The 24015-nt window shown below is 48.1% G+C and overlaps 1 protein-coding gene across 1 annotated transcript in view; it reads right to left on the reverse strand.

Moving 5' to 3' along the window:
* Nucleotides 1-24015, reverse strand: part of LOC140424682 (uncharacterized) — a 184037-nt gene that overhangs the window by 47735 nt on the left and 112287 nt on the right. Inside the window, exons 22-23 of the mRNA XM_072507950.1 lie at nucleotides 22730-22863; nucleotides 1561-1672 (exon numbers count right to left, since the gene is read on the reverse strand). Coding sequence (XP_072364051.1) covers nucleotides 1561-1672; nucleotides 22730-22863 — 246 coding nt within the window. The remainder of the gene's footprint in view (nucleotides 1-1560; nucleotides 1673-22729; nucleotides 22864-24015) is intronic.

Here is a 24015-nt window from a genome sequence, read left to right on the forward strand (position 1 = left end):
TTTCTCTTTCTCTCTTAGCCGCTCTCATTTCCTTCTTCAATGATCCTCTCTTTTCTATATTCACCTGGGTACTGTGATTACGTCACAAACTTTCCTGTCATTTTCTGCACATTTCCCGTTCCCAGGTTTTCATACATCGATATTTCCCGACCGCTGGAGCTCGAGTTTTCAAAATCCATTTGTATGTGCTTCTGCTGTTTCTCTGGGCCGCGACTCTCTGTCCTCACTCTCAACGTGCACCTTTCTCTCGCTTCTCCTGTTCCATCTCCATCCCCCCCCCACACACACACACACAATCTCTCCAAGCTCATGTTGTCCAGCAGACCCTCCTCTCCTCCGCCCTCTCGATTCTCTGGCCAGCATTGGACGGGGAAGAACTGAGCCGGGGAGAGAGAGCAGCCCCACCCCGCTGGATGACAGCGGAGAGGTGTTGGAGGAGGATGATGTGGTCAATCCATGTCAAAGACAGGCAGCACAGTGGCGCAGTGGATTAGCACGGCTGCCTCACGGCGCCGAGGTCCCAGATTCGGTCCCAGCTCTGGGTCACTGTCCGCTTGGAGTTTGCACATTCTTCCCGTGTTTGCGTGGGTTTCGCTCCCACAACCCAAAGATGCACAAGCTGGGTGGATTGGCCACGCTAAATTGCCCCTTAATTGGGAAAAATTAATTGGGTACTCTAAATTTTTTTTTTTTAAACAAGTCAAAGACTGCAGGCAGGACCAGATGGATGAGGGGGAAGGTTTACCCGTGTCACAGTCACACTGGTTGCAACTTGTGACTTTGATAAGAACCGTTTCAGTCCCATTGCCAATGGAGCAGTAAAGGAGGAGGAGAATAATTGCATAAATTTAAAAAAACAAAGAGGAGGGATTTCCAGGTTTGTCAGTCAGTTAATTTTAGAAGGGTTTGATAGGGTAGACTTGAGGCCATCGATATAAAACAGTCGTTAACAAATCCAATGGAAAATCCAGAAGAAATCTCTCTACTCAGAGTGGGGAGAATGTGGAACTCGCTCCCACAGGAAGTTGATGTGAATGGAACATACAGTGCAGAAGGAGGCCATTCAGCCGATCGAGTCTGCACGTACCCACTTAATCCCGCACTTCCACCCTATCCCTCTAACCCAATAACCCCATCTAACCTTTTTTGGACACTCAGGGCAATTTAGTGTGGCCAATCCACCTAACCTGCACGCCTTTGGACTGTGGGAGGAAAGCGGAGCGGAGCACCCGGAGGAAACCCACGCAGACACGGGGAGAACGTGCAGACTCTGCACAGAGAGTGACCCAGCGGGGAATCAAACCTGGGACCCTGGCGCTGTGAAGAACAGTGTTCAACACTATGCTACCGTATCGCCCTAATAGTGTTGATATATTGAAGGGGGAAGCTGGATAAACATGAGAGAGATGGGAATAGAAGTACATGTTGATGGAGTGAGATGAAGAGGGGCTGGGAGGAGATTTGTGTGGAGAATAAACACCACTACGGCGCAGATGGGCTGTTTCTGAGCGGTATTTTGTAATTCTGCTGTGACCCAACATACAAAAGACCCACACTTACTGGGGATTATTTCATCGATTATCTTCACCGGTTTCAAGATGGGCTCGAACTGCACCAACAGGTCACATTTAATTTCGGACAGAACCTGCTTCAGGTGAGAGTAGATTACACCCTTGAAAAGTGACAGAGAGAGAGATTAATAGAAGTTCTACCTGAACTAAAAGTTCAATGCTGTACTACCTCCGAGCACCACACAGTGGCAGTATCCACCACCGGCTCCATTCAGCCACTGCAGAGGAGCTGCTGCCAATCTTTGAATTAACTGAAAATTAACAAGCAATATTTCACCAGGAGGAGCTAAAGAGCCACTGGATAGGAGACAGGCGGGGAATGAAGGAAAGAACTGGCGGGTGAGGTGGGTGTCACTTTAATCTAAAAGCAGGTGGGGGAGGGGAGTCAACTCAGGCCAATTTAAAAGAGCAACTTGTAACTCACTCCCAGTGAGTTCTCCCAGTGAGCCAGAGAAGACACAGCCAGAGTGAGACAGCAAAGAGTGAGTTTGGGAATTTGAATCGAGGTGGGAATCCAAAGCTGGGTGGGGAGGAGGTGCTTTTTATCCCTGGTAAGTGACTGGTAAGTAGTGTTTCTTTACATTGTCTAATTTATTTATTTTTTCTTTCGTTTTTTGGAATTGTAGTTGTATAAGTTTACCTAAGGTTTAAGACATGGCAGGAGATCCCAGACCCGTGTCATGCTCCTCGTGTGTGATATGGGAGCTCAGGGAAAGGTCCACTGTCCCTGGCTCCTTCACGTGCAACAAGTGTGTCCAGTTGCAGCTCCTGTTAGACCGCATGATGGCTCGGGAGCTGCAGATGGACTCACTTTGGAGCACCCACGATGCTGAGGACATCGTGGATAGCACGTTTAGCGAGTTCATCACACTGCAGGTGAAAGGTACTGACGGAGATAGAAAATGGGTGACCAAAAGACAGAGCAAGAGTAGGAAGGCAGTGCAGGTGTCCCCTGCGGTCATCTCCCTGCAAAACAGATATACCGCTTTGGATACTGTTGAGGGAGATGGCTCACCAGGGAAAGGCAGCAGCAGCCAGCTTCATGGCACCGTGGCTGGCTCTGCTGCGCAGCTGGGCAGGAAGAAGAATGGCAGGGCTATAGTGATAGGGGACTCACCCGTAAGGGGAATAGACAGGCGGTTCTGCGGACGCAATTGAGACTCCAGGATGGTATGTTGCCTCCCTGGTGCAAGGGTCAAGGATGTCTCGGAGCGGCTGCAGGACATTCTTGGGGGTGGGGGGGGGGGGGGGGGGGGAACAGCCAGCTGTCGTGGTGCACATAGGCACCAACGATATAGGTAAAGAACGGGACGAGGTCCTACAAGCTGAATTCAGGGAGTTAGGAGTTAAACTAAAAAGTAGGACCTCAAAGGTAGTAATCTCAGGATTGCTACCAGTGCCATGAGCTAGTCAGAGTAGGAATGTCAGGGTAGATAGGATGAATGCGTGGCTCGAGAGGTGGTGCAAGAGGGAGGGATTCAAATTCCTGGGGCATTGGAACCGGTTCTGGGGGAAGTGGGACCAGTACAAACCGGACGGTCTGCACGAGGGCAAGACTGGAACCGATGTCCTAGAGCTAGAGCTGTTGGGGAGGGTTTAAACTAATGTGGCAGGGGGATGGGAACCGATGCAGGAAGTTGGAAGGTAGTAAAACAGGGACAGAAACAAAAGGCAGTAAGGGGGAAAGTGTAAGGCAGAGAAGCCATTGTCAAAAATCAAAAAGGGCGACAGTACAAGGTACAGTGACTGAGGGGAGCTCAGTGAATAGGATCAGTAATACTAAAAGGAATAAAACGGGTAGTAAAAACATGAATGGTAAGCGACGCGGCAGGTTGTCACATGAAGATATGGGTTCAACGACAAGGAAAATTAGGAGAAAGGTTAAGAGGAAATATAACTTAGGAGAGGTTACTGATCGAGGTTTTAAGATTCAGAACAGAGGTAAAAAAAAAAACAACATAAGTGTACGTTACATGAATGTTCGTAGTATTCGAAATAAGGTAAATGAGTTGATGGCGCAAATCACCATGAATGACTATGATTTAGTGGCCATTACTGAAACATGGCTAAAGGTTGGTCACGACTGGGAGTTAAATATCCAAGGGTATCAAACTATTCGGAAGGACAGAGTGGATGGTAAAGGAGGTGGTGTAGCTTTGTTATTTAAGGATGACATCCGGGCAATAGTAAGGGATGACATCGGTGCTATGGAGGATAAGGTTGAATCCATTTGGGTGGAAATCAGGAACAGCAAGGCGAAAAAGTCACTGATAGGAGTCGTCTACAGGCCACCAAATAGTAACATTATGGTGGGGCAGGCAATAAACAAAGAAATAACTGATGCATGTTGAAATGGTACAGCAGTTATCATGGGGGATTTTAATCTACATGTTGATTGGTTTAACCAGGTCGGTCAAGGCAGCCTTGAGGAGGAGTTTATATAATGTATCCGCGATAGTTTCCTAGAACAGTATGTAATGGAACCTACGAGGGAACAAGCGGTCCTAGATCTGGTCCTGTGTAATGAGACAGGATTGATTCATGATCTCATAGTTAGGGATCCTTTCGGAAGGAGCAATCACAATATGGTGGAATTTAAAATACAGATGGAGGGTGAGAAGGTAAAATCAAACACTAGTGTTTTGTGCTGAATCGACCATGGATATCTAAGGAAATAAGGGAGAGTATCAAATTGAAGGAAAAAACATACAAAGTAGCAAAGATCAGTGGGAGACTAGAGGACTGGGAAATCTTTAGGGGGCAACAGAAAGCTACTAAAAAAGCTATAAAGAAGAGTACGATAGATTATGAGAGTCAACTTGCTCAGAATATAAAAACATATAGTAAAAGTTTCTACAAATATATAAAACAAAAAAGAGTGGCTAAGGTAAATATTGGTCCTTTAGAGGATGAGAAGGGAGATTTAATAATGGGAGATAAGGAAATGGCTGAGGAACTGAACAGGTTTTTTGGGTCGGTCTTCACAGTGGAAGACACAAATAACATGCCAGTGACTGATGGAAATGAGGCTATGACAGGTGAGGACCTTGAGAGGATTGTTATCACCAAGGAGGTAGTGATGGGCAAGCTAATGGGGCTAAAGGTAGACAAGTCTCCTGGACCTGATGGAATGCATCCCAGAGTGCTAAAAGAGATGGCTCGGGAAATTGCAAATGCACTAGTGATAATTTACCAAAATTCACTAGAGTCTGGAGTGGTCCCGGCGGATTGGAAATTAGCAAACGTGACACCACTGTTTAAAAAAGGAGGTAGGCAGAAAGCGGGTAATTATAGGCCAGTGAGCTTAACTTCGGTAGTAGTGAAGATGCTGGAATCTATCATCAAGGAAGAAATAGCAAGGCATCTGGATGGAAACTGTCCCATTGGGCAGACGCAGCATGGGTTCATAAAGAGCAGGTCGTGCCTAACTAATTTTGTGGCATTGTTTGGGGACATTACCACTGCGGTAGATAACGGGGAGCCAATGGATGTGGTATATCTGGATTTACAGAAAGCCTTTGACAAGGTGCTACACAAAAGGTTGCTGCATAAGATAAAGATGCATGGCATTAAGGGGAAAGTAGTAGCATGGATAGAGGATTGGTTAATTAATAGAAAGCAAAGAGTGGGGATTAATGGGTGTTTCTCTGGTTGGCAATCAGTAGCTAGTGGTGTCCCTCAGGGATCAGTGTTGGGCCCACAATTGTTCACAATTTACATAGATGATTTGGAGTTGGGGACCAAGGACACTGTGTCCACGTTTGCAGACGACACTAAGATAAGTGGTAAAGCAAAAAGTGCAGAGGATACTGGAAGTCTGCAGAGGGATTTGGATAGGCTAAGTGAATGTGCTAGGGTCTGGCAGATGGAATACAATGTTGACAAATGTGAGGTTATCCATTTTGGTAGGAATAACAGCAAAAGGGATTATTTTTTAAATGGTAAAATATTAAAACATGCTGCTGTGCAGAGAGACCTGGGTGTGCTAGTGCATGAGTCGCAAAAAGTTAGTTTACAGGGACAACAGGTGATTAAGAAGGTGAATGGAATTTTGTCCTTCACTGCTAGAGGGATAGAGTTTAAGACTAGGGAGGTTATGCTGCAATTGTATACGGTGTTAGTGAGGCCACACCTGGAGTATTGTGTTCATTTTTGGTCTCCTTACTTGAGAAAGGCCGTACTGGCACTGGAGGGTGTGCAGAGGAGATTGACTAGGTTAATCCCAGAGCTGAAGGGGTTGGATTACGAGGAGAGGTTGAGTAGACTGGGACTATACTCATTGGAATTTAGAAGGATGAGGGGGGATCTTATAGAAACATATAAAATTATGAAGGGAATAGATAGGATAGATGCGGGCAGGTTGTTTCCACTGGCGGGTGAAAGCAGAACTAGGGGGCATAGCCTCAAAATAAGGGGAAGTAGATTTCGGATTGAGTTGAGGAGGAACTTCTTCACCCAAAGGGTTGTGAATCTATGGAATTCCTTGCCCAGTGAAGCAGTAGAGGCTCCTTCATTAAATGTTTTTAAGATAAAGATAGATAGTTTTTTAAAGAATAAAGGGATTAAGGGTTATGGTGTTCAGGGCGGAAAGTGGAGCGGAGTCCACAAAAGATCAGCCATGATCTCATTGAATGGCGGAGCAGGCTCGAGGGGCCAGATGGCCTATTCCTGCTCCTAGTTCTTATGTTCTTCTGTGTGTGATTGAAGGGCAGGGGGGTGAAGGGCAGGGTGGGGGGTGAGGAACAGGTGGGATATGGAAGGGTGGGTGATTGAAGGGCAGGGGGTGAAGGGCAGGGTGGGGGGTGAGGAACAGGCGGGTGATGGAAGGGCGGGTGATTGAAGGGCAGGGGGGTGAAGGGCAGGGTGGGGGTGAGGAACAGGCGGGTGATGGGAGGGTGGGTGATTGAAGGGCAGGGGGGTGAAGGGCAGGGTGGGGGGTGAGGAACAGGTGGGTGATGGAAGGGTGGGTGATTGAAGGGCAGGGAGTGAAGGGCAGGGTGGGGGTGAGGAACAGGCGGGGGATGGGAGTGTGGGTGACTGAAGGGCGGGTGGGTGATTGAAGGGCAAGGGGGTGAAGGGCAGGGTGGGGGTGAGGAACAGGCGGCGGATGGGAGGGTGGGTGATTGAAGGGCAGGGGGATGAAGGGTAGGATGGAATAAAGTAGATCTATCTAAAGAGAATTGGAAGCTAGCTTAAAAGGTAGGACAGTAGAGATGCAGTGGCAGATTTTTAAGGAAATATTTAATAACTCGCAGCAAAGATTTATCCTTGTGAGAAAGAAAGACTCTTAGAGAAGGTTGCAACATAGATGATCTGGAGTTGGGGACCAAGTGTATTGTGTCAAAGTTGGCAGATGACACTAAGATGAGTGGTAGAGCCAATTGTGCAGAGGACACTGAAAGTCTGCAGAGGGATATAGGTAGTTTAAGTGAGTGGGAAAGGGTCTGGTAGATGGAGTTCAATGTTGATAAATGTGAGGTCATCCATTTTGGTAGGAATAACAGCAAAATGGATTATTAATTAAATGGTAAAAAATTGCAGCATCTGCTGTGCAGAGGGGCCTGGGTGTCCTTGTGCATGAATCGCAAAAAGTTGGTTTTCAGGTGCAACAAGTAATTAAGAAGGAAAATGGAGTTTTGTCCTTCGTTGCTAGAGGGATGGAGTTTAAAAGCAGGGAGGTTATGTTGCAGCTGTATAGGGTGCTGGTGAGGCCACACTTTTCATAGAATTTACAGTGCAGAAGGAGGCCATTCGGCCTATCGAGTCTGCACCCGCTCTTGGAAAGAGCACCCTACCCAAGGTCCACACCTCCACCCTATCCCCATAACCCAGTAACCCCACCCAACACTAAGGGCAATTTTGGACACGAACGGCAATTTAGCATGGCCAATCCACCTAACCTGCACATCTTTGGAGTGTGGGAGGAAACCGGAGCACCCGGAGGAAACCCACGCACACACGGGGAGGACGTGCAGACTCCACACAGACAGTGACCCAAGCCGGGAATCGAACATGGGATCCTGGAGCTGTGAAGCAATTGTGCTAGCCACAATGCTACCGTGCTGCCCAGTATAGTACACTTAGAGTACTGTGTACAGTTTTGGTCTCCTTACTTGATAAGGGATGTACTGGCACTGGAGGGTTCATAAGGTTGATTCTGGAGTTGAGAGGATTAGTTTATGAGGAGAGACTAAGTAGACTGGGACTATACTCATTGGAATTTAGAAGAATGAGGGGGAATCTTATCGAAAAATATAAAATTATGAAGGAAATAGATAGGATAGATGTGGGGAGCTTGTTTCCTCTGGCAGGTGAAACTAGAACTATGGGGCATAGCCTCAAAATAAGGCTGAGCAGATTTAGGACTGCCCCGTTAAATGTTTTTAAGGCGGGCGGGTAAGTGGAGCTGAGTCCACAGAAAGATCAGCCATGATCTTATTGAATGGCAGAGCAGACTCGAGGGGCCAGATGGCCTACTCCTGCACCCAGTTCTTCACATCTACTGCAAAAGAAGGAACTTAAGGATAGTGTCAAATCGAAAGAAACTACAAATATTCAAAGATTAGTGGCAGGTCAGAAGATTGGTCAAATATCAGGGCAGCACGGTGGCTCAGTGGTTAGCATTGCTGCCTCACGGCGCCAAGGTCCCGGGTTCGATCCCGGCTCTAGGTCACTGTCCGTGTGGAATTTGCACATTCTCTCTGTGTCTGCGTGGGTTTCACCCCCCCAACCCAAAGATGTGCAGGGTAGGTGGACTGGCCACGCTAAATTGCCCCTTAATTGGAAAAAATGAATTGGGTACTCTAAATATATTTAAAGAGAGATTGGTCAAATGTCAAGAACCAGCAAAGAATGACGAAGAAAACAAAGAAGGAGAATGAGAAAAAGCGAAATAGTAATATACAGTAAGAAGTCTTACAACACCAGGTTAAAGTCCAACAGGTTTGTTTCGAACACTAGCTTTCAGAGCACAGATCCTTCATTCACCTGAGGAAGGAGCTGCGCTCCGAAAGCTAGTGATTCGAAACAAACCTGTTGGACTTTAACCTGGTGTTGTAAGACTTCGTACTTTGCCCAACCCAGTCCAATGCCGGCATCTCCACATCATAGTAATATATAATCAGAGGACTTCCGGGTGCTGCGATGACCAGCTGAGTCGCACGTTTCGGCAGCTCCCGGTGAAACGGACTTTTGGGCTCTTGATAGGAGCCCCAACGGCAATTTTGACGGCTAAAAACACTGTGCGGTAAACCAGAAGGGAATCCCCCCTGGATACGGATGAAAAAAGGAGAAAGTGGCCGGATTGCAGTGGATCCTTTAGAACAGCGGCAAGGAAGGCAAGCAAAAACCAAGATGGCGTCGGAAGGTGGCAGTTTAACATGGGGCCCTGAACAACAAGAGTTCTTGAAATGCTGTGTGGAAGAGCTCAAAAAGGAAATGAAGAAAGAGCTGTTGGCCCAGATACTACAGGCGATCGAAGGGCTAAAGGAGGAACAAAAGACCCAGGAGCGGGAGCTTCGGGTCGTGAAGGCAAAGGCAGCCGAGAATGAGGACGACATACAGGGCCTGGTGGTGAAGACGGAGACGCATGAGGCACATCAGAAACGATGTGTGGAAAGGTTGGAGGCACTGGAGAACAACGCAAGGAGGAACAACTTGAGGATTCTTGGTCTTCCTGAAGGTGCGGAGGGAGCGGACGTTGGGGCATATGTGAGCACGATGCTGCACTCGTTAATGGGAGCGGAGGCTCCGGCGGGTCCGTTGGAGGTGGAGGGAGCATACCGAGTGATGGCGCGAGGACCGAGAGCAGGAGAAATTCCCAGAGTCATAGTGGTGAGATTCCTCCGTTTTAAGGATAGAGAAATGGTCCTTAGATGGGCAAAGAAAACTCGGAGCAGTAAATGGGAGAACGCGGTGATCCGCGTTTATCAAGACTGGAGTGCGGAGGTGGCGAGAAGGAGGGCGAGCTTTAATCGGGCCAAGGCGGTGCTTCATAAAAAGAAGATAAAATTTGGAATGCTGCAACCGGCAAGACTGTGGGTCACATATCGAGGGAGGCACCACTACTTTGAGACGGCGTATGAAGCGTGGACTTTTATTGTGGAAGAAAAACTGGAATGAGCGGGTTATTAAAAAGAACGTTTGAACAAAGTGGTGGGGCGAATGTGGGGGGCTAAAAAGGGGGGAAAAGAGGAGTTTTATGTACTAATCCTGCGATGTGGTAACTTTTCTCTCTTCCACAGGTGGTGATGGGGGAGGAGGGGAGGTGGAGGAGATGGGGCGTTGGCCATTGGGGGCGGGGCCAAGGGAGAAGCACGGGCTTGGTTCCCGCGCTATGATAATCATGGCGGGAATAGAGAAGCAGGAAGGAGGGGGCGTCGCACGGTGCGAGCCGAGGTCACGGGGGGAAGCCGAGGTCGGCCAGAGTTTGCTGACTTCTGGGAGCAACATGGGGGGAGTAATTACGCTAGCGGGGGATCAAGCGGGGGGGGTGGGAGGGGGGAATTACTGGGTTGCTGCTGCTATGGAGAGGGGGGAGCTGGTATGGGAGGGGATGGGCGGGGGGGCACCGCCTGGGGGAGATACAGCTGCGTGGGAACCGGGTGAGGAGCTGGAAAAAGAGGATGGCTAATCGACAAGGGGGGGGTAGGAAGCCCCCCAACCCGGCTGATCACGTGGAACGTGAGAGGGCTGAACGGGCCGATAAAGAGGGCACGGGTACTCGCACACCTTAAGAAACTTAAGGCAGATGTGGTTATGTTACAGGAAACGCACCTGAAACTGATAGACCAGGTTAGGCTACGCAAAGGATGGGTGGGGCAGGTGTTCCATTCGGGGCTAGATGCGAAAAACAGGGGGGTGGCTATATTAGTGGGGAAGCGGGTAATGTTCGAGGCAAAGACTATAGTGGCGGATAACGGGGGCAGATACGTGATGGTGAGTGGTAAACTACAGGGGGAGACGGTGGTTTTGGTAAACGTATATGCCCCGAACTGGGATGATGCCAATTTTATGAGGCGGATGCTAGGACGCATTCCAGACCTAGAGATGGGCAAGCTGATAATGGGGGGAGATTTTAATACGGTGTTGGAACTAGGGCTGGATAGGTCGAAGTCCAGGACTGGAAGAAGGCCGGCAGCAGCCAAGGTACTTAAAGATTTTATGGAGCAGATGGGAGGTGTAGACCCGTGGAGATTTAGCAGACCTAGGAGTAAGGAGTTCTCGTTTTTCTCCTATGTCCATAAAGTCTACTCGCGAATAGACTTTTTTGTGCTGGGAAGGGCGTTGATCCCGAAGGTGAGGGGAACGGAGTATACGGCTATAGCCATTTCGGATCACGCTCCACACTGGGTAGACTTGGAGATAGGGGAGGAAACAGGAGGGCGCCCACCCTGGAGAATGGACATGGGACTAATGGCAGATGAGGGGGTGTGTCTAAGGGTGAGGGGGTGCATTGAAAAGTACTTGGAACTCAATGATAATGGGGAGGTCCAGGTGGGAGTGGTCTGGGAGGCGTTGAAGGCGGTGGTTAGAGGGGAGCTGATATCAATAAGGGCACATAAAGGGAAGCAGGAGAGTAAGGAACGGGAGCGGTTGCTGCAAGAACTTTTGAGGGTGGACAGACAATATGCGGAAGCACCGGAGGAGGGACTGTACAGGGAAAGGCAAAGGCTACATGTAGAATTTGACTTGCTGACTACGGGCACTGCAGAGGCACAATGGAGGAAGGCACAGGGTGTACAGTACGAATATGGGGAGAAGGCGAGCAGGTTGCTGGCACACCAATTGAGGAAAAGGGGAGCAGCGAGGGAAATAGGGGGAGTGAGGGATGAGGAAGGAGAGATGGAGCAGGGAGCGGAGAGAGTGAATGGAGTGTTCAAGACATTTTATAAAAAATTATATGAAGCTCAACCCCCGGATGGGAGGGAGAGAATGATGGGCTTCTTGGATCGGCTGGAATTTCCCAAGGTGGAAGAGCAGGAAAGGGTGGGACTGGGAGCACAGATCGAGGAAGTGGTGAAAGGAATTAGGAGCATGCAGGTGGGAAAGGCCCCGGGACCGGATGGATTCCCAGTCGACTTCTATAGAAAATATGTGGACTTGCTCGCCCCGGTATTGACGAGGACCTTTAATGAGGCAAAGGAAAGGGGACAACTGCCCCCGACTATGTCTGAAGCAACGATATTGCTTCTCTTAAAGAAGGAAAAGGACCCGCTACAATGCGGGTCCTATAGACCTATTTCCCTCCTAAATGTAGATGCCAAGATTCTGGCCAAGGTAATGGCAATGAGAATAGAGGAATGTGTCCCGGGGGTGTTCCACGAGGACCAAACTGGGTTTGTGAAGGGGAGACAGCTGAACACGAATATACGGAGGCTGTTAGGGGTAATGATGATGGCCCCACCAGAGGGGGAAACGGAGATAGTAGTGGCGATGGATGCCGAGAAAGCATTTGATAGAGTGGAGTGGGATTATTTGTGGGAGGTGTTGAGGAGATTTGGTTTTGGAGAGGGGTATGTTAGATGGGTGCAGCTGTTGTATAGGGCCCCGATGGCGAGCGTGGTCACGAATGGACGGGGATCTGCATATTTTCGGCTCCATAGAGGGACAAGGCAGGGATGCCCTCTGTCCCCATTATTGTTTGCACTGGCGATTGAGCCCCTGGCGATAGCGTTGAGGGTTTCCAAGAAGTGGAGGGGAGTACTTAGAGGAGGAGAAGAACACCGGGTATCTTTGTATGCGGACGATTTGCTACTATACGTGGCAGACCTGGCGGAGGGGATGCCAGAAATAATGCGGATACTTGGGGAGTTTGGGGATTTTTCAGGGTATAAATTGAACATGGGGAAAAGTGAGTTGTTTGTGGTGCATCCATGGGAGCAGAGTAGAGAAATAGAGGACCTACCGTTGAGGAAGGTAACAAGGGACTTTCATTACCTGGGGATCCAGATAGCCAAGAATTGGGGCACATTGCATCGGTTAAATTTAACGCGGTTGGTGGAACAAATGGAGGAGGATTTCAAGAGATGGGATATGGTATCCCTGTCACTGGCAGGGAGGGTGCAGGCGGTTAAGATGGTGGTCCTCCCGAGATTCCTCTTTGTGTTTCAGTGCCTCCCGGTGGTGATCACGAAGGCTTTTTTTTTTAAAAGGATTGAAAAGAGCATCATGGGTTTGTGTGGGCCGGGAAGACCCCGAGAGTGAGGAAGGTATTCTTACAGCGTAGCAGGGATAGGGGGGGGGGGGCTGGCACTACCGAGCCTAAGTGAGTATTATTGGGCCGCTAATATTTCAATGGTGAGTAAGTGGATGGGAGGAGGAGGGAGCGGCGTGGAAGAGATTAGAGAGGGCGTCCTGTAGGGGGACTAGCCTACAGGCTATGGTGACAGCCCTATTGCCGTTCTCACCGAGGAACTACACCACAAGCCCGGTGGTGGTGGCTACACTGAAGATTTAGGGACAGTGGAGACGGCATAGGGGAAAGACTGGAGCCTTGGGGGGGTCCCTGATAAGAAACAACCATAGGTTTGCCCCGGGGGGAATGGATGGGGGATATGGAATGTGGCAAAGAGCAGGAATAACGCAACTGAAAGATCTGTTTGTGGATGGGAAGTTCGCGCGTCTGGGGCGCTGACCGAGAAATATGGGTTGCCCCAAGGGAATGCATTCAGGTATATGCAACTGAAGGCTTTTGCGAGGCAACAGGTGAGGGAATTCCCGCAGCACCCGACACAAGAGGTGCAGGACAGAGTGATCTCAAAGACATGGGTGGGGGATGGTAAGGTGTCAGATATATATAGGGAAATGAGGGACGAAGGGGAGACTATGGTAGATGAACTAAAAGAGAAATGGGAAGAAGAGCTGGGGGAGGAGATCGAGGAGGGGCTGTGGGCAGATGCCCTAAGCAGGGTAAACTCGTCGTCCTCGTGTGCCAGGCTAAGCCTGATTCAGTTTAAGGTATTACACAGGGCGCATATGACTGGAGCACGGCTCAGTAAATTTTTTGGGGTGGAGGATAGGTGTGCGAGGTGCTCAAGAAGCCCAGCGAATCATACCCATATGTTTTGGTCATGCCCGGCATTACAGGGGTTTTGGATGGGGGTGACAAAGGTGCTTTCAAAAGTAGTGGGGGTCCGGGTCGAACCAGGCTGGGGGTTGGCTATATTTGGGGTTGCACAAGAGCCGGGAGTGCAGGAGGCGAGAGAGGCCGATGTTTTGGCCTTTGCGTCCCTAGTAGCCCGGCGCAGGACATTGTTAATGTGGAAAGAAGCCAAGCCCCCGGGGGTGGAGACCTGGATAAATGACATGGCAGGGTTTATAAAGCTAGAGCGGATTAAGTTCGTTCTAAGGGGGTCGGCTCAAGGGTTCACCAGGCGGTGGCAACTGTTCGTCGAATACCTCGCAGAAAGATAGATGGAATGGAAAAAAGAAGGCAGCAGCAGCAGCCCAGGATCGGAGGGGGGGGGGGGGGGGAAGGAACCAGAAGGACTCTCAGGGTTGTTAATATATACTGCCTAATATGTATAGGTCGTTGCGACAGATAATTATATATTGGACTGTTAAATTATATTTTTGGAGAGTGTTACTTGTGATAAGGCAGTTGCCAATTAGGGTTCGTTTTCATTTTTGTTATTTATTATTTATTCATTTTTTGTTTATAAAATAGGTCATTGTTATTTGTGTTGTTATAATATTGTGTAAAGGATGCACAATGTACTGTGTTGGTTGACCAAAAATTTTCAATAAAATATTTATTTTTAAAAAATGTATAATCAGAGAGTAAGAGTTTGGTCCTCCAGAGAACATGTCTGGGGAAAACCAGGAAATGGCAGAGACATTGTAAAGTATTTTGTGCCTTTCTTCATTGTAGAAGATTTCAAAAGCTAACCTGTTGCGCACTGTCGTAGGGAAATTCCTAGAATCCATTATTGAGGAGGTTATCGCAAGGTACTTAGAAAATCATGATGGAATCTGGCAGAGTCAACATGGATTTGTGAAAGGGAAATCATGTTTCGTTAATTTCTCAGTTTCTTGGAGAATGAACAATTCAGGTGGAAAACGAGAACCTGTAAATGTGGCGAAATGGATTTCCAAAAGGTGATTGAAATGAAAAAAAAAAATGAAAATCGCTTATTGTCATAAGTAGGCTTCAAATGAACAAAGAACAAAGAACAAAGAAATGTACAGCACAGGAACAGGCCCTTCGGCCCTCCAAGCCCGTGCCGACCATACTGCCCGACTAAACTACAATCTTCTACACTTCCTGGGTCCGTATCCTTCTATTCCCATCCTATTCATATATTTGTCAAGATGCCCCTTAAATGTCCCTATCGTCCCTGCCTCCACTACCTCCTCCGGTAGTGAGTTCCAGGCACCCACTACCCTCTGCGTAAAAAACTTGCCTCGTACATCTACTCTAAACTTTGCCCCTCTCACCTTAAACCTATGCCCCCTAGTAATTGACCCCTCTACCCTGGGGAAAAGCCTCTGACTATCCACTCTGTCTATGCCCCTCATAATTTTGTATACCTCTATCAGGTCGCCCCTCAACCTCCTTCGTTCCAGTGAGAACAAACCGAGTTTATTCAATCGCTCCTCATAGCTTATGCCCTCCATACCAGGCAACATTCTGGTAAATCTCTTCTGCACCCTCTCTAAAGCCTCCACATCCTTCTGGTAGTGTGGCGACCAGAATTGAACACTATACTCCAAGTGTGGCCTAACTAAGGTTCTATACAGCTGCAACATGACTTGCCAATTCTTATACTCAATGCCCCGGCCAATGAAGGCAAGCATGCCGTATGCCTTCTTGACTACCTTCTCCACCTGTGTAGCCCCTTTCAGTGATCTGTGGACCTGTACTCCTAGATCTCTTTGACTTTCAATACTCTTGAGGGTTCTACCATTCACTGTATATTCCCTACCTGCATTAGCCCTTCCAAAATGCATTACCTCACATTTGTCCAGGTTAAACTCCATCTGCCATCTCTCCGCCCAAGTCTCCAGACAATCTAAATCCTGCTGTATCCTCAGACAGTCCTCATCGCTATCCGCAATTCCACCAACCTTTGTGTCGTCTGCAAACTTACTAATCAGACCAGTTACATTTTCCTCCAAATCATTTATATATACTACAAAGAGCAAAGGTCCCAGCACTGATCCCTGTGGAACACCACTGGTCACAGCCCTCCAATTAGAAAAGCATCCCTCCATTGCTACCCTCTGCCTTCTATGGCCTAGCCAGTTCTGTATCCACCTTGCCAGTTCACCCCTGATCCCGTGTGACTTCACCTTTTGTACTAGTCTACCATGAGGGACCTTGTCAAAGGCCTTACTGAAGTCCATATAGACAACATCTACTGCCCTACCTGCATCAATCATCTTAGTGACCTCCTCGAAAAACTCTATCAAGTTAGTGAGACACGACCTCCCCTTCACAAAACCGTGCTGCCTCTCACTAATACGTCCATTTGCTTCCAAATGGGAGTAGATCCTGTCTCGAAGAATTCTCTCCAGTAATTTCCCTACCACTGAAGTAAGGCTCACCGGCCTGTAGTTCCCGGGATTATCCCTGCCACCCTTCTTAAACAGAGGAACAACATTGGCTATTCTCCAGTCCTCCGGGACATCCCCTGAAGACAGCGAGGATCCAAAGATTTCTGTCAAGGCCTCAGCAATTTCCTCTCCAGCCTCCTTCAGTATTCTGGGGTAGATCCCATCCGGCCCTGGGGACTTATCTACCTTAATATTTTTTAAGACACCCAACACCTCGTCTTTTTGGATCACAATGTGACCCAGGCTATCTACACCCCCTTCTCCAGACTCAACATCTACCAATTCCTTCTCTTTGGTGAATACTGATGCAAAGTATTCATTTAGTACCTCGCCCATTTCCTCTGGCTCCACACATAGATTCCCTTGCCTATCCTTCAGTGGGCCAACCCTTTCCCTGGCTACCCTCTTGCTTTTTATGTAAGTGTAAAAAGCCTTGGGATTTTCCTTAACCCTATTTGCCAATGACTTTTCATGACCCCTTCTAGCCCTCCTGACTCCCTGCTTAAGTTCCTTCCTACTTTCCTTATATGCCACACAGGCTTCGTCTGTTCCCAGCCTTTTAGCCCTGACAAATGCCTCCTTTTTCTTTTTGACGAGGCCTACAATATCATTCGTCATCCAAGGTTCCCGAAAATTGCCGTATTTGTCTTTCTTCCTCACAGGAACATGCCTGTCCTGTATTCCTATCAACTGACACTTGAAAGCCTCCCACATGTCAGATGTTGATTTGCCCTCAAACATCCGCCCCCAATCTATGCTCTTCAGTTCCCGCCTAATATTGTTATAATTAGCCTTCCCCCAATTTAGCACATTCATCCTCGGACCACTCTTATCCTTGTCCACCAGTACTTTAAAACTTACTGAATTGTGGTCACTGTTACCGAAATGCTCCCCTACTGAAACATCTACCACCTGGCCGGGCTCATTCCCCAATACCAGGTCCAGTACCGCCTCTTCCCTAGTTGGACTGTTTACATATTGTTTTAAGAAGCCCTCCTGGATGCTCCTTACAAACTCTGCCCCGTCTAAGCCCCTGGCACTAAGTGAGTCCCAGTCAATATTGGGGAAGTTGAAGTCTCCCATCACCACAACCCTGTTGTTTTTACTCTTTTCCAAAATCTGTCTACCTATCTGCTCCTCTATCTCCCGCTGGCTGTTGGGAGGCCTGTAGTATACCCCCAACATTGTGACTGCACCCTTCTTATTCCTGATCTCTACCCATATAGCCTCACTGCCCTCTGAGGTGTCCTCTCGCTGTATAGCTGTGATACTCTCCTGAACAAGTAGCGCAACTCCGCCTCCCCTTTTACATCCCCCTCTATCCCGCCTGAAACATCTAAAACCTGGAACGTTTAGCTGCCAATCCTGCCCTTCCCTCAACCAGGTCTCTGTAATGGCAACAACATCATAGTTCCAAGTAGTAATCCAAGCTCTAAGTTCATCTGCCTTACCCGTAATGCTCCTTGCATTAAAACATATGCACTTCAGGCCACCAGACCCGCTGTGTTCAGCAACTTCTCCCCGTCTGCTCTGCCTCAGAGCCACACTGTCCATATTCCCTAGTTCTCCCTCAACGCTCTCACCTTCTGACCTATTGCTCCCGTGCCCACCCCCCTGCCATACTAGTTTAAACCCTCCCGTGTGACACTAGCAAATCTCGCGGCCAGGATATTTATGCCTCTCCGGTTTAGATGCAACCCGTCCATCTTATACAGGTCACACCTGCCCCGGAAGAGCTCCCAGTGGTCCAGATAACCGAAACCCTCCCTCCTACACCAGCTGTTTAGCCACGTGTTTGTCTGCTCCAGTGTGCCACGAAGATAAGATTACATGGTGTAGGGGGTAACATATTGGGTAGCATGCTCACTGGGCTAAATCGCTGGCTTTTAAAAGCAGACCAAGGCAGGCCAACAGCACGGTTCAATTCCCGTACCAGCCTCCCCGAACAGGCGCCGGAATGTGGCGACTAGGGGCTTTTCACAGTAACTTCATTGAAGCCTACTTGTGACAATAAGCGATTTTCATTTTTCATTTCATGGATAACGGATTGGTTAGTGAACTGGAATCAGAGTGGGGATGAATGGGTATTTTCCCGGTTGGCGAGCTGTGACAATTGCAGTTCCAGTTTTCAGTGCTGAGGCAGCAACTATTTACAATCTACATCTACATGGACCGGATGGACTACACCCTTGGGTCCTAAAAGAGATAGCTGAGGAAAATGTGGAGGCATTGGTGATGATCTTTCAGGAATCACTGGAGGCAGAAAGGGTCCCAGAGGACTGGAAAGTGGCTAATGTAACACCACTGTTTAAGAAGGGAGCGAGGCAGAAGACGGGAAATGATAGGCTGGTTAGCCTGACTTCGGTCATTGGTCAGGTTTTAGAGTCTGTTATTAAAGGTGAGATAGCAAAGCTCTTGGATGATAAAATAGGACTGAGTCAGCATGGCTTTGTCAAAGGGAGGTCATGTCTGACAAATCTGTAAGAGTTCTTTGAGGAGGTAACAAGCAAGTTAGACAAAGAAGAACCAGTGGACGTGATTTATTTAGATTTTCAGAAGGCCTTTGACAAGGTGCCGCAAAGGAGGCTGTTAAATAAGTTAAGAGCTCATGGTGTTCAGGGTAAGATCCTGGCAAGGATGGAGGATTGGCTGACTGGCAGAAGGCAAAGAGTGGGGATGAAGGGGTCTTTTTCAGGATGGCAGACGGTGACTAGTGGGTGTGCCTCAGGGGTCTGTGCTGGGACCACAACTTTTTACAATATACATTAATGATCTGGAAGAAGGTACTGAAGGCACTGTTGCTAAGTTTGCAGATGATACAAAGATCTGTAGAGGGACAGGTTGTATTGAGAAAGCAAGGGGGCTGCAGAAGGACTTGGACAAGCTAGGAGAGTGGGCAATGAAGTGGCAAATGAAATATAATGTGGAAAAGTGTGAAATTATGCACTTTGGAAAGAGGAATTTAGGCATAGACTATTTTCTAAATGGGGAAATGCTTCGGAAAGCAGAAGCACAAAGGGACTTGGGAGTCCTTGTTCACGATTCTCTTCAGGTTAATGTGCAGGTTCAGTCAGCAGTTGAGAAGGCAAATGCAATGTTAGCATTCATGTCAAGAGGGCTAGAATACAAGACCAGGGATGTACTTCTGAGGCTGTATAAGGCTCTGGTCAGACCCCATTTGGAGTATTGTGAGCAGTTTTGGGCCCCATGTCTAAGGAAGGATGTGCTGGCCTTGGAAAGGGTCCAGAGGAGGTTCACAAGAATGATCCCTGGAATGAAGAATGTGTCGTATGAGGAACGTTTGAGGACTCTGGGTCTGTACTTGTTGGAGTTTAGAAGGATGAGAGGAGATCTTATTGAAACCTACAAGATACTGCGAGGCCTGGATAGAGTGGACGTGGAGAGGATGTTTCCACTTGTAGGAAAAACTAGAACTAGAGGACACCATCTCAGACTAAAGGGACGATCCTTTAAAACAGAGATGAGGAGGAATTTCTTCAGCCAGAGGGTGGTGAATCTGTGGAACACTTTGCCGCAGGAGGCTGTGGAGGTGTCATGAGAATGGCGCTTTAAGAAATGTTTGGCTGCTCATGTTACTGCAGTGATGTCAGAGTGTGGGTGGAGCTGAGCTCTGGCTCTGCTTTTTAGTTTGACTTTGAGAAAAGCTTGGGTGTGTCTGTGTCTTTTTGGTTTCGTTTGCAGTGTTGGAGCTGAAGCCAGACAAAGCAGCTGTACTGCTGTTTCTCTCTGCCATCAAAAAACTATCTCTTGATCATTTGGTGAATTCAGAATTACAAATGTTCTCCGTAGTGAATGTAAACCTAATGTGCTTCTGTTTAAAGATTTTTACTTTAAGTCTTCTGGATGTTAAAAGGACGTGAAAGAGACTCCAGGATGGTATGTTGCCTCCCTGGTGCCAGGGTCCAGGATGTCTCCGAACGGGTAGCGGGCATCCTGAAGGGGGAAGACAAACAGGCAGAGGTCGGTGTACATATTGGTACTAACAACATAGGCAGCAAGAGGCACGAGGTCCTGCAGCAGGAGTTCAGGGAGCTAGGCAGAAAATTAAAAGACAGGACCTCTAGGGTTGTAATCTCGGGATTGCTCCCTGTGCCACGTGCCCGTGAGGCTAGAAATCAGAAGATAGAGCAGCTAAACACGTGGCTAAACAGCTGGTGTAGGAGGGAGGGTTTCCGTTATCTGGACCATTGGGAGCTCTTCCAGGGCAGGTGTGACCTGTATAAGAAGGATGAGTTGCATCTAAACTGGAGAGGCATAAATATCCTGGCCGCGAGGTTTGCTAGTGTCACGCAGGAGTGTTTAAACTAGTACGGCAGGGGGGTGGATACTGGAGCAATAGGTCAGAAGGTGAAAGCATTGAGGGAGAACTGGGGAATAGAGCCATTATGGCTCTGAGGAAGAGCAGTCAGGGAGATGTTGCTGAAAACATCGGGTCTGGTGGCCTGAAGTACATATGTTTTAATGCAAGAAGTATTACGGGTAAGGCAAATGAACTTAGAGCTTGGATTAGTACTTGGAACTATGATCTTGTTGCCATTACAGAGACCTGGTTGAGGGAAGGACAGGATTGGCAGCTAAACATTCCAGGATTGAGATGTTTCAGGCGGGATAGAGGGGGATGTAAAAGGGGTGGCGGAGTTGCGCTACTGGTTAGGGAGAATATCACAGCTGTACTACGGGAGGACACCTCAGAGGGCAGCAAGGCTACATAGGTAGAGATCAGGAAAACAAAGGGTACAGTCACAATGTTGGGGGTTTACTACAAGCCTCCCAACAGCCAGTGGGAGATGGAGGAGCAGATAGGTAGACAGATTTTGGAAACGAGTAAAAACAATAGGGTTGTTGTGATGGGAGACTTCAACTTCCCCAATATTGACTGGGACTCACTTACTGCTAGGGGCTTAGACGGGGCAGAGTTTGTAAGGAGCATCCAGGAGGGCTTCTTAAAACAATATGTAGACAGTCCAACTAGGGAAGGGGCTGTACTGGACTTGGTATTGGGGAATGAGCCCGGCCAGGTGGTAGAAGTTTCAGTAGGGGAACATTTCGGGAACAGTGACCACAACTCAGTAAGTTTTAAAGTGCTGGTGGACAAGGATAAGAGTGGTCCTAGGGTGAATGTGGTGCTAAATTGGGGGAAGGCTAATTATAACAATATTAGGCGGGAACTGAAGAACCTAGATTGGGGGCGGATGTTTGAGGGCAAATCAACATCTTACATGTGGGAGGCTTTCAAATGTCAGTTGAAAGAAATTCAGGACCGGCATGTTCCTGTGCGAAAGAAGGATAATTTTGGGAACCTTGGATAACGAGATATTGTAGGCCTCGTCAAAAAGAAAAAGGAGGCATTTGACAGGGCTGGAAGGCTGGGATCAGACGAAGCCTGTGTGGAATATAAGGAAAGTAGGATGGAACTTAAGCAAGGAGTCAGGTGGGCTAGAATATTAACGATCTAGATGACGGGACTGGGGACATTCTGGCTAAGTTTGCCGATGATACGAAGATAGGTGGAGGGGCAGGTAGCATGGAGGAGGTGGGGAGGCTTCAGAAAGATTTAGACAGTTTAGGAGAGTGGTCCAAGAAATGGCTGATGAAATTCAACGTGGGCAAGTGCGAGGTCTTGCACTTTGGAAAAAAGAATAGAGGCATGGACTATTTTCTAAACGGTGACAAAATTCATAATGCTGAAGTGCAAAGGGACTTGGGAGTCCTAGTCCAGGATTCTCTAAAGGTAAACTTGCAGGTTGAGTCCGTAATTAAGAAAGCAAATGCAATGTTGTCATTCACCTCAAGAGGCTTGGAATATAAAAGCAGGGATGTACTTCTGAAGCTTTATAAAGCATTAGTTAGGCCCCATTTAGAATACTGAAAGCAATTTTGGGTCCCACACCCCAGGAAGGACATACTGGCACTGGAGCGGGTCCAGCGGAGATTCACACGGATGATCCCAGGAATGGTAGGCCTAACATACGATGAACGTCTGAGGATCCTGGGATTATATTCATTGGAGTTTAGGAGGTTGAGGGGAGATCTAATAGAAACTTACAAGATAATGAATGGCTTAGATAGGGTGGATGTAGGGAAGTTGTTTCCATTAACAGGGGAGACTAGGACCCGGGGGCACAGCCTTAGAATAAAAGGAAGTCACTTTAGAACAGAGATGAGGAGAAATTTCTTCAGCCAGAGAGTGGTGGGTCTGTGGAATTCATTGCCAGAGGGCGGTGGAGGCCGGGACGTTGAGTGTCTTTAAGACAGTTGATAAATTCTTGATTTCTCGAGGAATTAAGGGCTATGGAGAGAGAGCGGGTAAATGGAGTTGAAATCAGCCATGATTGAATGGTGGAGTGGACTCGATGGGCCGAATGGCCTCACTTCCACTCCTATGTCTTATGGTCTTATGGAGACAACAAGTAGATCAGGCATGACTTTATTGAATGGCGGAGCAGGGCCAAATGGCCTATCCCTAATCCTAAGTCTCATGTTGCTACATTTGTACTCCTGTTGAGAACCCCTCCATTACCACCTCACTGGCGAGGACCCCTCCCCCACTCCCGCCAAGACCTTTCCGCCCAGCCCCTTACCTGAAGTAGACAGAGTTGCTCCATGAGTTTTCTGCATGCAGTACAGAAGATGTGGTCTCCGTGCTTTTGAACATACTTCTCCAGGTGAGATTTCATCCGGGTGAAGGAGCCGGATCCAGTCTGAGACTGACAAGCTGCAGAGAGAGCAGGTGTAAAAAAGGTGAAAATCGCTCTTCGCCTCCTTCTTCCCCATCCTGACAGACTATACACCCACCGCCATCCACACTCCCACCCCCATCAACCTACCCTCACCCCTCCAATGTTCAGCAACAAAAGATCAAGAAAGCAGCAGATTTGCATCTCCAGCCCCATTTACAAACTCAGTACATCCCCAAAACTCCTTTCAGCCAATGGCGTGTAGTCAATGTTGGAATGTGGGAAACAGCAGACGAATCAGGCACAGTGCGATCCCATCAAAAGCAGCGTGATAATGACCAGATAGTCTGTTTCAGTGATATTGATCGAGGGGTACAGACTTCATCCAAATATGAAGAAAGAGCTGAACCCAGGAGCTGAGAGTAACAGTTTTTGACATTGAATCAGCATTTGACCAATTGTGTCAAACGGGAGGAAACTCTCCACTGGTTGGGGTCATTCCCAGCACAAAGGAAGATGGTTGCAGTGGTTGGAGGTCAATCATCTCAACTCCAGGACATCACTGCAGGAGTTCCTCAGGGTAGTGTCCCAGACCCAACCATCTTCAGCTGCTTCATCAATGGCCAACCTTCCATCATAAGGTCAGAAATGGGGAAGTTTGCAGGTGACTGCACAACATTCAGCATCATTCGCAACTCCTCAGATAATGTAGCAGTTTGTGTCCAAATGCAGCAAAACCTGGACAATAGCCAGGCTTGGGCTGACAAGTGGCAAATAACATTCGTGCCACACACGTGCAAGGCAATTAATTCCTCACCAAAGAGAAAATGCTGGAAAATCTCAGCAGGTCTGGCAGCATCTGGAGGGAGAGAAAAGAGCCAACGTTTCGGGTCCAGATGACACTTTGTCAAAGCAGGGCTGAGATATTCCAGCATTTTCTCTTTGGTTTCAGATTCCAGCATCCACAGTAATTTGCTTATATCCCTTTTATTAACTAATTCCACACTAAGAATATCCTACGAGTTATCATTGACCAGAAAGTGAACTGGACCAGCCATTTAAATACTGTGCGAAAAAGTCAGGTCAGAGGTTGGAAATGCTGCAGCGACTAACATGAGGGACAAGTCAGGAGTGCAGCACTCCCTCAGTACTGACCCTCTGACAGTGCAGCACTCCCTCAGTACGGACTC

Source organism: Scyliorhinus torazame, chromosome 6 (assembly GCF_047496885.1).
Source record: "Scyliorhinus torazame isolate Kashiwa2021f chromosome 6, sScyTor2.1, whole genome shotgun sequence".
NCBI classification, from domain to species: domain Eukaryota; kingdom Metazoa; phylum Chordata; class Chondrichthyes; order Carcharhiniformes; family Scyliorhinidae; genus Scyliorhinus; species Scyliorhinus torazame.